Genomic DNA, 15,443 nt, shown 5'->3' on the forward strand with positions numbered 1-15,443 from the left:
ACCCTAATTTCATCTTTGAAATCATATTTTATCGATCAAACAAAATAAAATCAATCAAAAACAAGATTGGTTTGTTACAAATGCATTCTAAAAATACATCTAAGAGCAATTGAGATTTGGATTTCGCACTCCAACATCGCTCACTTCGGTTCGTGTTTCCTTTGATTGATTGCTTGATTGATTGAATTGAAGTCCAAGATGTTTAAGTTTAAAGGTTATTTTGATTTTTGATTTTAGGTTTTTGAGGATAAGGGCATTCTAGTAATGAGATTGTTTAAGGATATATAGGTAATTGCACTACCTTTAGACACCCCTTACAAAACCACCCTAGATGGGATAATAAATAAGTATGTCCCAAAAAAATTCAGTATGCCTCAAAACAGGTTTCTTTGCAGTCGTTCATCGAACCCGTTAAGTGAACAAAGAAAACCAAATAACTTTATGGTGGGTTTGGATGTAGGATTTTAAAGATGAGATTTATGGGCCTAGGGGATTCGGTGGAATTACGTTTCCCTCGTTTGGTTGCCCAAATCTCTGGAATTACGTTTCCAATGGGATTCATTTCCCCCCCATTTTTCATGCGAATCCTCCATATGGAGTCTGACCTCCCCCCCTAAGATTTGTTGGGAAACTTATCAGGGGATTTATGGACCCACTTATTTTCACTCCAAATCCCATATATATACAATTTTAAAATTCTTAGGGCAATGCCAAACAATGCATGGACTTTAACACAATTTTTTTTTATGAATCCTAGGAATCTCAACTGAGTTACCAAACATACGAGAGATTTACATGAATCCCAGATCTTGTAATCCCGTGAAACTATAAATTCCTGGAAATTGTGAATTCTGCAAAAAAAAAAAAAAAAAAAAAAAAAAAAAACCATTAGATGATAAATTAATCACAGGAACATTGTAAATCTAGTGATGAGAGGGGAGCGTCAATGATAAAACTATCAAAGAATCATGAATTTGAGAGAATTTTGTCAAGAAAAATTAAAACTGAGTTAACTCAGTTTTTGCCGATTCGCAGAGTTAACTCTTCTTTTCACTTTTACACTGTATTTCAGTCCCTTCTTTCTTAAACATTAAAATTAATTTTTTTGTGGGAGTAAATATGTATTTGAGATTGGCTTTAAGAAATTTAAGCTCCAAGACTAGAATCCTTTCAACTTCATCATCATCATGTTTTAGTAGAACCTTACCGGAGATCCATCGACAACGGCATTCTCTTCTTCTTCTTCCCAAGGTATCATCTTACACTTAATCAATCTTTGGTACTTCAGAGAATTCTTTGTTTTTCTTGTTTTGGTATTTCGATCAGTGGATTTTTCTAAAACCTAGGTTTTTGTTATTAATGTAATTATGTTTGTAATTTCAATTTTGACTACTTCTGATTGTTATTAGTGATTTTAGGGAATGATTATTGGATTATAACGAGAACATTATGTTTCACTAAAAAAAAAACCCAAAAAAAGTTTTTTATAACCAACTGATTGGAACCGTGTAACCAAACTAATTGATGTTGAGGGTTTGACTAGAGGTGCCCCAGAGTTTAATCATATGCATGTCTCGTAAATGGGTACCTTAACTATTCATTTGTTAATGGTGACTTCTTTAGTAAGAATTTTAATTTTGTTAAAATATTCTAGGGATAAACTATACAAGGAGTTCCTTGTTTGGTTGGTGCTGTTAATAATGGAATTGATGGTTCTTCTGAATGGCTAGGTAGTTGGTGGTCTTGATACTTCTTATGGGAATTCTCAGTCGTTCCACAGCTTCAGGTTTCAAGTTCAGCAAGGTGGGAGTTCTTTACTCGAGGTACGTCTTGTAATTTTAATTTGTTTGTTATCTGGCCCCTCCTGATAACAAACCTTCTGACCCCTCTTTGTTTGTTTATATGTTTCGATCGGTTAAACATGTAATTATGTATATTTACGACATATTTTTGTTTCTAGTGTAGTAAGTATTTCCTGGGCATGGGTATTTCAAAAGTGAAGCCTTCGAGATGCATCTTTGCTTAATCTCCTGTATTATCTTAGTGGACCTACATCTAAGTTTGTGAATATGGCCAATAGTCTCCTATATGGCTAATAGTCTCCTATATCATCTTCGTGGAACCCTGCATCTAAGTATGTGAATATAGCCGATATCAAAATTCTAGGAATAGTCGAATGATGGATCTTCTTCTAGGGGAAGTAGGGTACTAACATGTGAGACCTAAAGACCCACAATAAGAAAGGTTCCAATATTTATTGGTATAGAAGTATTACATTGTTGGTGCTGGTATGCCTTTTTTTTCTTTCTTTCTTTTTTTCTTAATGAAAGAATAAGTTAGTTTTAGAACATTGCATTGTGTTTTATAGGAGCCAGTGGATCCATTTTCTCTTGTTGCTGATGAACTCTCTCTTATTGGTAATCGGCTACGTGAGATGGTGGTTGCTGAGGTACATTCTTTTCTTTTTTTTTCCCCCTCGCTTCTGATAATCTTTCAGAGTAATGAACATTAAAGATAAACATGTACACATATTTTCATGTAGGTCCCTAAGCTTGCCTCAGCTGCTGAATACTTCTTTAAGATGGGGGTAGAGGGAAAGAGGTTCCGTCCCACGGTATGAACTAATGCGTTTACATTTCAGGTTTCTGACTCTCTTTGACATTACATCAATTGTCCCTTCATTTTACTGTACTATGATCCTCGATGCTTAGAGTAGTCTCGTGACTCTCGTCGTTGATGCGAAGGAAGTTGTTGTTGTGGTCACTGGTGATGACTGATGATGAAATGAAAAAGGACGGACATTTTGTAGGTTGTAGCGTTATATAAGATATAGGTAAAGATAGTGACGGAGGAATAATTGGTGGTGGGGCAGCAATGGTTGGGGCCATCTGCTCAGGAAACTTAGTCTGGATGCAGCTCACGGTTATTTTTATACTGACATGACGAACATCATCACCAGTCTGCACATTAATTACTGTACATCGAGTATAACTTTTATGCTACTTACAGCATATAATGACATGCCTGTTTTACTTTTGTTTGTGTGTTTGTGTCTCTGTCTTCCTCATAAGAAACTGCAGATTCCTTTCTCTTATGCAGGTTCTATTGTTGATGGCATCAGCGTTGAATGTGTCACTACCTGGATCTCTTCCCGATGCCGTGGCTAATTTTTCCAATGAACTCCGTACCAGGCAGCAGTGTATTGCTGAGATTACCGAGATGATTCACGTGAGTTCTTTAGAATAAATGCATTTGTCTAGAATTCTAATGTCACTCCGGCTGGAAACTTTTTGTGAAATTTGGTACAAATTGTACAATGATCATGCTAACGCTTAAATTAAGTTCTGAGGAAATTAAGTTCTGACTTTCACGCCAGTAAAAACTTAAAAATGACCTTTATTGAATCACACTAATCCCGTGTTTAAGTATGTCATATATGTCAGTGAGATTGATAATATTTAAGAAAAAAAACCCTGTTACGTGAGCTTTTCTTCGTCCAGTAGATGGGTCACAACTGTAGACTGGACCTTTAGTTGGTTGAACATTTTTTTATCTTTACCGTTTTTTAAATGAATAATCCTCTTTTCCGTTCGCACCAGAGTACCATGATGCTCTTCTCTTTTTCTTTCACATGAATATTTGAACTTGGGTATCCCGTCTGCTAGGTTGCAAGTCTTCTTCATGATGATGTCTTGGATGATGCTGATACAAGGCGTGGTGTTCGTTCCCTTAATTTCTTAATGGGGAATAAGGTATCTTTACTGCACTTTCTTTTCAGTCCCCTTCCTGCGGATACTTTTCATGTTTAGGAAATGATTGGCAATTTCGATGTTTGAATCCTGAATTATGCTTTACATTGTTCTCCTGAAAATAATAATTTAGACTTGGAATTTGAACGATGACCTCAATTAACGTTTAGAGAAAGGGTTCATTTTTTTATAATGCACATCCCTTATGTCAATATTGTTAGCTGTGTATAGAGATATGGTGTGTAATTTCTTCTAAGACTATGCTTGGTATTAATTACTTTAGTATTGGGTTACTTTTTGACTGTGCGGGACAACATTCGGCCTCAAATTGATTGTTTAAATGATGCAGCTGTCTGTGCTAGCAGGAGATTTTCTACTTTCTCGAGCTTGTGTGGCACTTGGCTCTCTTAAAAATACAGAGGTTAGTTTTTACCTTGTACAACTTCTTCTTTGCAGCAATTACCGACTTTGCCTAGCTTCGGTATGACCATCTTTTTGACGTTAGCCTTAAATAGAATTCATCAGGGTGTCATATTTGCTAGAGTACATACTTTCCATCCGCAGTCTACCATCCGATTACATTTTTTTTTTCTAAATAAAAGTGGGAACTTGGGGAAAGGGGGTGGAAATTGCTTACTAGGGGGGCAGATAAAAGACCATGTTATCCATGGAATGATAGATTGTTTCCTAGTACACAGTTAGTAAAAGACCATCTTTTATTGGCACTTGCCATATTTTGTCCATCTTGATCCTCATTAGCTTGCATTTTGCAGGTTGTCACATTACTTGCAACGGTTGTTGAACATCTTGTAACAGGTGAAACAATGGTTTCTGTATCTTGTAGGTAAGGTATCCCAACAATGGTTTCTGTATCTTGTAGCGTCTACCAGTTTCGTGCATTCAACTTTACTTAATGTTACATGTGAACATCTAAAACTATGTTCTAGCCTTACTTTCTTATTTCTTGGGATGGATTTGAATCTCGTGGTCACTTTCTAACCTCCATGTTCTTCTGTTCGGCTACTAATATCCAATCACCATTTTAAACACTGACCGGTTGAATGCTAGAAAAAGCATCGAGTCAGAAGACAAATAACCTGCATATTATCAATATTAAATTTATATTATAGCATTAGGGGCATACATAGCATAAAGTCTCTAGATTGAGAATTTTGAGGAGGTTACCGAGGAAAGAAATGAATAGTTGAGCAGCGGGGAAAAAGAATTTCGGAGCAACTATAGTTATTTATCATTGAATGGACAATAGTTGAAATTTGGTGGTAACTAAGGAGTGAGACTGGTCTCTCATGATAAGTAGATGGGTCGCACAATATCTTCAAGTGTCTTACTTGGAGTCTGAATTGTGAACATACTGACCTGTAGTAAGTTATACTTTCTCACTGGAAAAAGAAATGTGTTCCATGTTTCAATAATTTTGGATGGTGAATATACTCAACTTGTAGGCACATTTATAGCTTGAGACGCTCCAGACTTGTAGCCCATCCCACATACTTCTTCCATCCTTACTGTTAGTCAAGTTCAACATCATCTCTTATTTAACTGGTTGGGTTTGTTATTATAAGCTATAAAAGTGAGGTTTAGGCTTCTTTAACTGTTATTAGCATCTCTGACTGGATGGGTTTGTTATCATATAGAAGAGCAACTGTCTAATGTTTGGTTCACATAAATTTATTGCAGCATGGACCAGTATATGCAAAAGACATACTATAAGACAGCATCATTGATCGCGAATAGTTGCAAAGCAATAGCTCTTCTGGCAGGCCAGACAACTGATGTTGCAATGCTAGCCTACAATTATGGCTGCAATCTGGTATTTCTACTCTTTCCTAACGATATTTTCTTTATATGGTTGGAATTTCTTGCACAATGTCTTGAAACTGTATATCTGGTGCGCAACAGAAGATTAAATGCATTGAATTTCATTATTGGTATCATCTGCAAGAAAATTCCGCTGTAAAATTCCACTTTTATCATATTAGAAGTTGATCTACACTTAAAATGTGGCTGTTCACGTCACCTCTTCACATCCAAGTGTCATTTGATTGTGTTGGAATTTATATATTGCATCTATTCAATCACTAGGGTCACTAGGGATGAAGTAAGTTGATCCAACCCACATCTTTAAACTTGAGAAATCACTTTTTGTTTGCACATATTTGGGGAAAAAGGGTATTTATAAGGGCACCGATAGGCTCTCTTAACCTATTGCCGCTGCTAAAAAACTGTGAAGGAGAATCAGAGATCTTAACAACCTTCACATTTACCTCATCACGACGAATGTTACTAACAACCCTTGCTTTGCTTACACAAAACTTTCAATCATCTGGATCAACAATTCTATCATCTATCTCTGTCTGTTGTGATCGCACACCACCAAAGGCGATAAACAAACCACTATTCTCCAAAATAAATAGCTCACTTTCTGAGAAGAATCAGAAGATTCCAGTTAGATATTGAAAACGAAATGAACAAGCCACTAGTAGTGTGCCCTTAAGCTAACTTGCTTGAAATTGGTTTGAGGCTTTGTGAGACTGAGAAACCCTTAAGCACACAGGACTTAAACAGGTAGCCTACTCGACACAGGAGTTGGCCTTGCATCTATGGTTGATAACTGATGTTCAGATGCACTCACACAGACACACATATGTTGCAGAGATATAAATTGTTTGCCTTTCTACTGATGGCGTCCTTTTATCGTCTCAGGGCTTGGCGTATCAATTGATCGATGATGTTCTCGATTTTACAGGGACGTCAGCTTCCCTTGGAAAGGGTTCGCTTTCTGACATCCGCCATGTAATTCATCTCTCAACTTTGCATATCTGTTATGTTTGGTTATAGAATTTATCTTGTTATGATTCTTATGGATAAGGTCACCTATAGGATCATATGCATAATCTTAAGGACCTTCAAACTCAAGCATTTGCATGAATTTACCCTCTCTAATGGAGAATCAAGCTTCTCATTCGGCACCTTCGATACTCCTAGTTTTCTAGAACACTTGCATTAATAACTATAACATATTTTTTCACCTGTTCTGGTTTTAGCTATTGGATGGTTAATGGGTCGAAGAAATTGCTAAGTAAATTTTCATTTTTATAGGGGATCATAACAGCTCCGATATTGTTTGCTATCGAAGAATTCCCACAATTACAAGAAGTTATCAATCGAGGCTTCAGCGACCCTGCAGATGTTGATCTTGTAAGCCCATCTTCTTCCATCCATATATATACATATCTACACACACTTCACTAAGTAATTAGGTGTTTTTAGAATCGTTACAGCCGATATAACTCACCCACTATCATGCTTATGTGCTAGACACACAAGATATACAGCTGAACTTTTTTTTTTTTTTTTGCTCAATCATGTATTTATTCAAAAGCTAAAGAGAGAGATTTTCATTTGAGAGCTTGTTTCCTTTTGTTTTCCATGTTCTTTTTGCTAATGCGTGCTCTTAATCTGAATATACTAGGCCCTTGAATACCTTGGTAAGAGTCGCGGCATACAAAGAGCAAAAGAACTAGCAACTGAACATGCCAACCTGGCAGCCTCGGCCATCAACTCTCTTCCTCAAAGTGATGATAATGATGTCAGAATATCGAGACGGGCTCTGGTGGACCTCACTCATATAGTCATCACAAGAACAAAGTAGAGACAAACAAAATACTCTTCCCATTCAAACTACATTAGAAGAAAGCATGTAAAGCAAACTTCTTATCAATTTCTGGTAAGGCCTTTTTGTATCCCTTATTCTTTTAGTTAGTTCTTTATACGTCAGGAATAATTATGTGAAAACTTAGCATTTCATGTAAAGCCCTCTTCTAATCCAATGATTTGGCTCCCTGATGTTGGTATTCTTTTTCGTGTACTCCTTTAGTTGATTTCGTGTCTTCTGATTCTATGTCAGTGATGCACTCAACCCTTTCGTTACCCTGTTCATTTTTCCTGATGGACATTTGTAAAAAAATAAATTTAAAAGAAAAAGTCGTTTCTGTTTAAAATCTTCAATATTGCGCAGGTCATAAACATTTTGAAAATTGAATGTTTGGTCCATAATGGACTCAAAATGAACACATCAAACATTTTTACATTCCATAGGAGTTTCTCTTATAAAATTGTTCATGGTGAACTAGTCAGACAATAGTTTTTACTTCCATTAGTGTTCAAAATCCAGCACTAGTGCAAGTCATTTCCGAAAGGAAAATATGAGAAAAGCCAAGCTTTTGTACCTAGAGAAACCCCTAGCTAGAAAGAGTGTTGAAACAAAACTCCTCTTTCCAAAATTGTTGGTCCAATGAACAAAAAGACCATTTTACCCTATCACACTGAGTCATCACACTCTCATACAAAGTAACTTCGGTTTTTTGTCCCCACTACTAAGACAAACAGCATCATAATCTTCTTTCGCCAATGATACAATCCCTATCATCTTCTCACAAACAAGAATATCATCAACAACTAAAAAGAAAAAAAAAAGCAAAATTCTTACAAAACAGAAAACAACAACAACAATCTTACATTTGCACCAAAGAAAAGAAAATAAAAAGTTGGTTTCTTTTTCCATGGCAGAATTCTGTAGCAGCAGCAGCAGTAGTATCACCATTTCAAACAACAAATCAAACATAACCCACATAGCATCTGACCATCTTTTCTCAATCTTACTATTACTACCCATAGAATCAGTTCTTTCATTTACTATGGTTTGTAAAAGATTCAAACTTGTAGCTTGTTCTGAAACTTTGTGGGAATCTATATGTAGAAGGGATTGGGGTAATTCTTATGTTGATGCACTTTTATCTTCTTCACCCCCTGAACATCAACTTTCATGGAAAAAGCTTTATCAACTAGTTACTCAAATGGGTTCTGTTAATTGTATCAGATTATCTTGTTTTGATGACACTTCAGCTTTTCCAAGACCCAGAGCTTCTCACTCTATTAATTTTGTTTCCGATTGTCTGGTCTTGTATGGAGGTGGCTGTGAGGGAGGTAACTATTTGTTTCCTTTAATCAATTTTGCATCTTTTATGTTAGCTTTTGTATGATCTACTACTATTGATTTGAGTAATGGGGTTTTAGCCTTCTCTTGTATTTGTTTAATGAGTTGATTTAAATACTATATAATCTTGGCATCTTGACTTAACCTGACTACTCCATGGTCCGAGGACACAGGGGTTTCTTAAGCGATTGGAAATTGGATATGTGGTTTTTCTTTTAGTGGGTTTATTTTGAGCTGGTATACTTTACTGATCATGGTGCTATACTGTTTTGCAATTTCTTTATTTGTGGTTGAGGTGGTCATTTTGGTGGTATTATGGCATATCCCTATTGGGGGGTTTATCGATCCTAATTCTCTACCTTTTGTGATGTTCTTGAATTGATATTATGTTGAACATCTTACTTCATCTGTAAATCTGTGTTTGATATGCTATGTCTCTAGATTGAGACCATTCCATCACTAGCTATTGGAAATGTGAATCAGGGAGTTATTGCTTGAGCTTTGCAGTCTGGAAAATATTTTCCTACAAAAAACCAACTTTTCAAGTTCACCTCGCAGGTCTGGAATTTGAATGTGTGGTTTTGGTAATGGCTATCGGTTGATTCCATTTTGTTTTTGGGCGGTTTGTGGTTTATGCACGAAGGGAACCTTGTCTGGCAAAGGTTTTGCATATGTTGTCCTTCTCTGGAGAAATATGCATGGATATAATGTCAAGTTTTTGAATCTAGAATGAGAGATTTGATTGAAAAACTAAATATTTACTTAAACAAGTAGTGTGCTTTAGGCATTGTTAAAAGATGGCTTACATGACTAGCTAGCTTCTGCTGATTTTGCATTCTCACCACATTAACCTAGATTACATTTTCTTGTAGGGCGCCATTTGGATGACACTTGGGTTGCATACATTGGCAACGAATTTAAGACGATTCTCTGGCAAAAGACCAATTCAGGAGTTCCAAGCGGAAGATTTGGCCAAACCTGTGCAGTTGTTGGTGAAACTCTTGTCCTCTTCGGGGGGATTAACGATCACGGTCTCCGCCAGAACGATACATGGGTAGGTCATGTTCTGCGCGATGAAATGCTTCAAATTACAATCTCGTGGATGCTTCTCGAAGTGGGTTCTGCTGCACCTCCTCCTCGTGGAGCTCATGCCGGATGTTGTGTGGACGGCAAGAAAATGCTGATCCATGGAGGAATTGGGCTGGATGGGTTAAGATTGAACGATACATGGATTTTAGATTTATCCAATGGTATATACTCTGCCGCATGGCATGAGGTTGTTACTCGACTTTCACCTCCAGCACGTTCAGGACACACTTTGACCTGTATTGGAGGAACTCGAATGGTTCTTTTTGGTGGAAGAGGTATTGGTTATGAAGTCCTCAATGATGTGTGGCTCTTTGATATTGCAGAGGAATACCCTGAATGGGTTCCATTGATATACGATTCCGCTGACGTCCCTGTGGGTATTCCTCCCCCACGAGTGGGTCACTCGGCTACTCTTGTCTTAGGAGGAAGACTGCTAATCTATGGAGGAGAAGATTCATCTCGACACCGAAAAAATGATTTTTGGATGTTGGATATTAACGGTATACCAACGGCAAAAGCATGTACTAACTCACAAGAGCTAAGGGTATTATCTAAGAAGGTTTGGAAGAGATTGAAACTAGAAGGCCATAAGCCGGGTTCCAGGTCATTTCACCAGGCATGTGTAGATAAATCAGGCTGCAATATTTACGTGTTTGGTGGAATGGTTGATGGACAGGTCCTGCCTGCTGAAGCATTTGGTTTGAGGTTTGATGGAGAGCTCTATCTAATAGAGCTTTTGCTCCAACCGTGGAAGTACGAAATCGAAACAGTTGATGTATCTCTTTCTCTAGATGGCTAATCTCGCTATGTGAAACCGTCTGTAAATAAAGAGTAGCTCTATTATGTAACTCAATAATCTTCCACATTAATGGACATAGTTTAGAATAAGAAAGAACAGTTCTTCTCAGGGTTTTGAGTTACTGCTTTCGCCTTTTAAGTTCGAGCACAATGTGTACAAATTTCGAATTAATTCTCAGAACTTTACGCTTGAAAACCACTGTTAAACAGGAGGGTGTCAAACACACGACCAGCACTATACTTAGCAGATGAGGGAACATGTCGGTCAAATCCTTAATTACAGTAGATGCAGGCAAAACAAAGGAAAAACCAAAAGCAGTTTGATGAAATGCAGATGCAGAGTAGAATGACAAGATATTGCTGTCATAATTAACTGGAGGAGAAAACTCTTCACCACTTGATGAATCCTCGCAATGCGTCAGGAGGTAGAACCCACCGAAAACTTGAACATCCAACGCATAAGGCGACCAGAGGGCCCTGTACAACCTCGCAGCGGTATGGGCGGAAAAAAAATATTCAGGTAGGGGACCGATATGATGCATTATTTCAAATTATTGCAGAAAATTGGCAGCATTCATTTATTCAGTCATTGCTACTCTAAGCTCTGAGTAATACAAAAATGAAATGGTCCCTCAAGATGGAAAGAAGAAACGAAGAATTCAGTATATTGTAGCGGATTTATCATAAGTCATTCCCGTTTTGACGCTTACATTGATGTCCCTCCTGACTAGTATCTATGGAATATAACAAGTTCTTGAATTGATATGACTAGTTGCAGAAGAGGTGGGAAACAATTTCAGTATGGCCCTACTTGGTTACAAGTCCAAAGTCTTGATCAGGACGCGCAACTGAAAATAGATGCAGTAAAAAGAGAACCTCATTTTTTCAAATTTAAGAAAAAACAGATGCATTTGAGTACCACTGGATAGAACAAGAATCCATATATCGACGTTAAAATGCAAGTAAATATGAACATATTTATTTGTTCAATCAACTTCTGGAGATATTCACCTTGTTCAGATGAGAATACAACAAAAACCAAGTAAATTCGTAGCTTCATTACATATTTATCTTTATGTTGAGCACTTGAACAACTGAACCCATGCCGATGTTTAAGTTACGTTTCAGAATGTTGAGCCATTGAACCCGAAGAATGATCGCTTCAGAAAGAATAAACACATGAGAATAAATATTAGTAATTGTTTCTTTAAGGAAAAAGATAAGATGATTATCAAGCAATCAACATGTCTAGTTGGGACTACTAAGTATGCTACAACAAATTACCGGAGGTTGACAAAGATTCGACTAATTTTTTTGGAGAGAGCAGATCCCAGCCCATCCAAGGCATCGTTGATGCTGGGCAGCTATTTTAAATTCATCAGCCACACTAGACATGCATAGACACAGAGGTATTAACATTACCACTGACTGCTTCCATTTTTGCAATAATCTATCTGAATCTATAGATCTCATTCTATCACGGTGTTCATATTCTAGAAAGGTTTGGATTAGATTATAAAGCTTTTGGAATATCTAGGTTACTCGCCAAATCTATACTGCCTCATTTTCACTCATGAAGCTTCAATCTACTTAACAGTAGCAATTAGAGAATGCTTTCCACAGGTAACATGGTCTTTTAGGAAAGAGAGAAACAGAAGAGTATATGCACAGGACAGTCTATCCTTGTAAGACCCTGTAAGATAAGCTTCTACCCTGATTCTGCCTCTCCCCACTGACAAGTATTTTGTCTAGTACTACTAACACCATCATCATTTTTTTCATAGGGTGATTTCCACCACAGGACGGTACAGTTAGGAGTTTAATAGTGATACGGTTGCATTGAGGATGATCCAGATTGTTAATAAGTCATCCTTACCTAAAGTGAAAGCCCTTATTATCCGTCAAACTCCAATTTCGCTCAGGTTTTATGGATTACCAAACATCCTCCTCGTGCATCAAGCACAAAACCCAAAAGCAAAGATGGAACTAAAACTTAGTATATATACTGATGGACCATAAATTTGCAAACACAGAATTTTGCTAACAGGTGAACGATGTGAGACGAGGTGTAAATAGCAAAAGAAAAAGAAAAGAAACTAGGTTCACTGGCTTACCTCCACGTCAGAGAATTTGATATAGAATCGGGAGCTATCCACAGAGAGCTTTGTCTCGAGAATTTCTGCAATGGCTGAACTGAGTTTTCCATTAACACTTGGACCTAGACCTCCAATGGATATTAGTTCTCCATAAGCAGCCGGTTCTTCGGTTCCAGCAAATGCAATAGGAACTCCACCATTCAGCAAAATCATCACATACTAAACAATCAACACCGATATAAACAAACATTAAGCAAATAACAAACTCGTTTACAAATAACCTATTAAAAGCGTACTATAGGGAATCATAATCAGTCCACCAGAGATACCATCTCAAGAAAGAGAAAATTGTACCCATGACTACATTTTGTGCATATTGAGTTTTGGCAAAACTTAAAGTGTGTGGACTGAAGCAGTGAAATAAGAGAACCAGTACAAAGGCTCACAATAATACAATGATTTAGGATTCTACATAGTCCAAGAGCTTTCCTGCATCTTCTATATGCACACAACGTAGGAGGAAAAGGGCATTCTTATTTCTTGTACAGAGTCTCATATGAACTACCATTACATAGACAATAACAAACAAGAAGAACCCAAAACAGATAGTAGCAAGAACTCAACCTTCTACCCATTAAAATCATCACATAATGAACTGTAACTAAACCGGGATAGTCAGATAACAAAGATTAGAAACCTCTATGCTGGCTTAAAGCATCATATGTGCAGTCCCAAAAAAAGCAACCATTCACACAGTACAAGTATCAAACAAGTCATGCACAAGACTGGAACAAACTGTGAAACATATATAATATTAACAAAACTGGGGTTAGGTTATAAAACTTACAGATTCAGGCTTGCCAATGATTTTTGCGACAACTTTAGTTGCATCTTTGAGAATATCTGAAGCTATAACAGAATCTACCGGAATATTGATGAAAAGGTTTAAAGTTGGCATTTTTTATAATCAAATAGCTAAACTCACTTGTTTATCTTACAATTGTTTGGTTTAGGTTAAGTAGAACGAGAATTTTCAGAAGACCAGATAGAGTTACGGATGAATGGATATCATAAATACTCTGTTTCACTCTTTTTTTTTTGCGTGTCTATTAAGTTTGTATGGTACTTCGTACAAAAACAAAAAATCTTTTTGACAAATGGACAAACCATCCTCGCACCATGGTTCATTCTCGAAGCATCTCCAATGTTTGGGGTCAAGGTCATCCTATGTGGAGGTCTTATTAATACTTTTTGGTTGTAGGTCATTTATTACATGAAAAAAAAACTCATCTAAACTGAGACGGAAGGAGTACTGTGTAATATTCTGACCTATGGCCCTGAAATTGAGCTTATAGATTAGTCGAGACTTGTGGTCTCGGTGTTTCTTGGCCGTGTCAGATTAGTAAGGGCCCAGATTAGAAAATCTAGGGTTAAACATAGTCCCCATGTTAAATCTATCCGTCAAGAGTGTTAAAGATTCAATATATCAAGAAGCATTACGAAGATTGAGTTAAAAGATTATTTATTTTAAAACCTATATGTAATTGATAGTTTTGCCACAAACATTAATAAAGATATGTGAGGACTGATTATTTTATTTACTCATATTATTTACCATCCCATCTACCGAAACAATGACGTATGTCTTTAGAATTATAATGAATATTGCAAAGAAGAAATTTCGAGTTTAAGCCAGTACTTGATAAAACTCGAATGATAAAATCAAGAAATGAAGAAGTTATCGCATAAAAGGTTGAGAGAAATTTATTGTTCGACATATCATAATTGCTTTTTTTGAAGCATGAATTTTATTTAAAACTTAAAGAGGACTTACAAGGTGTAGGTTGTACCCAAAGAGTCGACCATTAGGTTTCCCGGTGTGTTGGCATCTGAAACTTGGTTTGCCAGTTCGCCTGCCACCTGGTTGTCTTCTTCGTAGATATGTCGGATGGTGTAATGTGGGATCTGGGCTATTCCGAGTTTTATTTTGCGACCATTTTGCTTATGTACCAAGGAGGCTCAGTATCTGATATTGGGAATCTTAGAAGATTTTCGAGTCTGTTTTGAATTGTACGCCTTTATCCAGCCACGATCCGTTTGCACTCTGGAAGCAATGAACATAGAAAAGGTTTCGGTGTAAGAGCAGTGGTAAAGGTTGCGAAATTTCCAAGATTGTTGCAGGTGTCGCGTTCCTGCTATTATAGGATGTCCTCGAGCTGCTCCGTCTTTGTTGATTTTGGTCCAGAATGGGTTAGCTTTGAGCCATCCTATTAAGATGGTTGTTGTTATCACTATTATATTGGCATGATTTGTAAAAGGTGGCATCACAGGTAATACACGAGGGAGGTTATCTTGGGCCCAAGAATGCAACTGTGTCTAAAGACACCAATACACCTGAATGGTGTAGCAAACTCAAAAGACATGATTAGGTCCAAGAAGGCCTTACCCGAATTCCACCACTTCTTTTGCTACTTTGCTAATTTCTCAGCAAATCCAATTATCTATGAATTCTTGACGCGTCTTCAACTTCATAGATTTTCACATGCACATATTCTTCAAACTTGCAAGATTCAATTCTTTGCACATTTGCTTCAACTTGTAGGATATAGTCTTTGACTTCAACTCACCACTTCACTTGTCAAATTTGAGATCTTTCTCCATCCTACTTATTCAAATTCCAACACTTCGTCTTTC

The 15,443-nt window shown here is 37.0% G+C and overlaps 3 protein-coding genes across 3 annotated transcripts; 2 read left to right on the forward strand and 1 right to left on the reverse strand.

The window, feature by feature from the left end:
* Window positions 1-904: 904 nt before the first annotated feature.
* LOC113298890 (solanesyl-diphosphate synthase 1, mitochondrial-like) lies at window positions 905-7,611 on the forward strand. Its single transcript, XM_026547757.1, has 12 exons — window positions 905-1,251; window positions 1,731-1,823; window positions 2,369-2,449; window positions 2,543-2,614; window positions 3,100-3,228; window positions 3,666-3,752; window positions 4,099-4,170; window positions 4,523-4,593; window positions 5,448-5,580; window positions 6,474-6,563; window positions 6,870-6,968; window positions 7,243-7,611. The coding sequence occupies exons 1-12, from the start codon at window positions 1,120-1,122 to the stop codon at window positions 7,420-7,422; spliced, it is 1,239 nt and encodes a 412-aa protein (XP_026403542.1). The 5' UTR covers window positions 905-1,119; the 3' UTR covers window positions 7,423-7,611.
* A 316-nt stretch (window positions 7,612-7,927) lies between these two features.
* LOC113298889 (F-box/kelch-repeat protein At1g51550-like) lies at window positions 7,928-10,775 on the forward strand. Its single transcript, XM_026547756.1, has 2 exons — window positions 7,928-8,756; window positions 9,639-10,775. The coding sequence occupies exons 1-2, from the start codon at window positions 8,333-8,335 to the stop codon at window positions 10,652-10,654; spliced, it is 1,440 nt and encodes a 479-aa protein (XP_026403541.1). The 5' UTR covers window positions 7,928-8,332; the 3' UTR covers window positions 10,655-10,775.
* Window positions 10,776-11,517: 742 nt separating this feature from the next.
* Window positions 11,518-13,847, reverse strand: LOC113298891 (macrophage migration inhibitory factor homolog). Its single transcript, XM_026547758.1, has 3 exons — window positions 13,597-13,847; window positions 12,768-12,968; window positions 11,518-11,813 (listed from the first exon to the last, which is right to left on the reverse strand). The coding sequence occupies exons 1-3, from the start codon at window positions 13,705-13,707 to the stop codon at window positions 11,778-11,780; spliced, it is 348 nt and encodes a 115-aa protein (XP_026403543.1). The 5' UTR covers window positions 13,708-13,847; the 3' UTR covers window positions 11,518-11,777.
* Between the last annotated feature and the right edge of the window lie 1,596 nt (window positions 13,848-15,443).

Source organism: Papaver somniferum, chromosome 7 (assembly GCF_003573695.1).
Source record: "Papaver somniferum cultivar HN1 chromosome 7, ASM357369v1, whole genome shotgun sequence".
Classification (NCBI taxonomy): domain Eukaryota; kingdom Viridiplantae; phylum Streptophyta; class Magnoliopsida; order Ranunculales; family Papaveraceae; genus Papaver; species Papaver somniferum.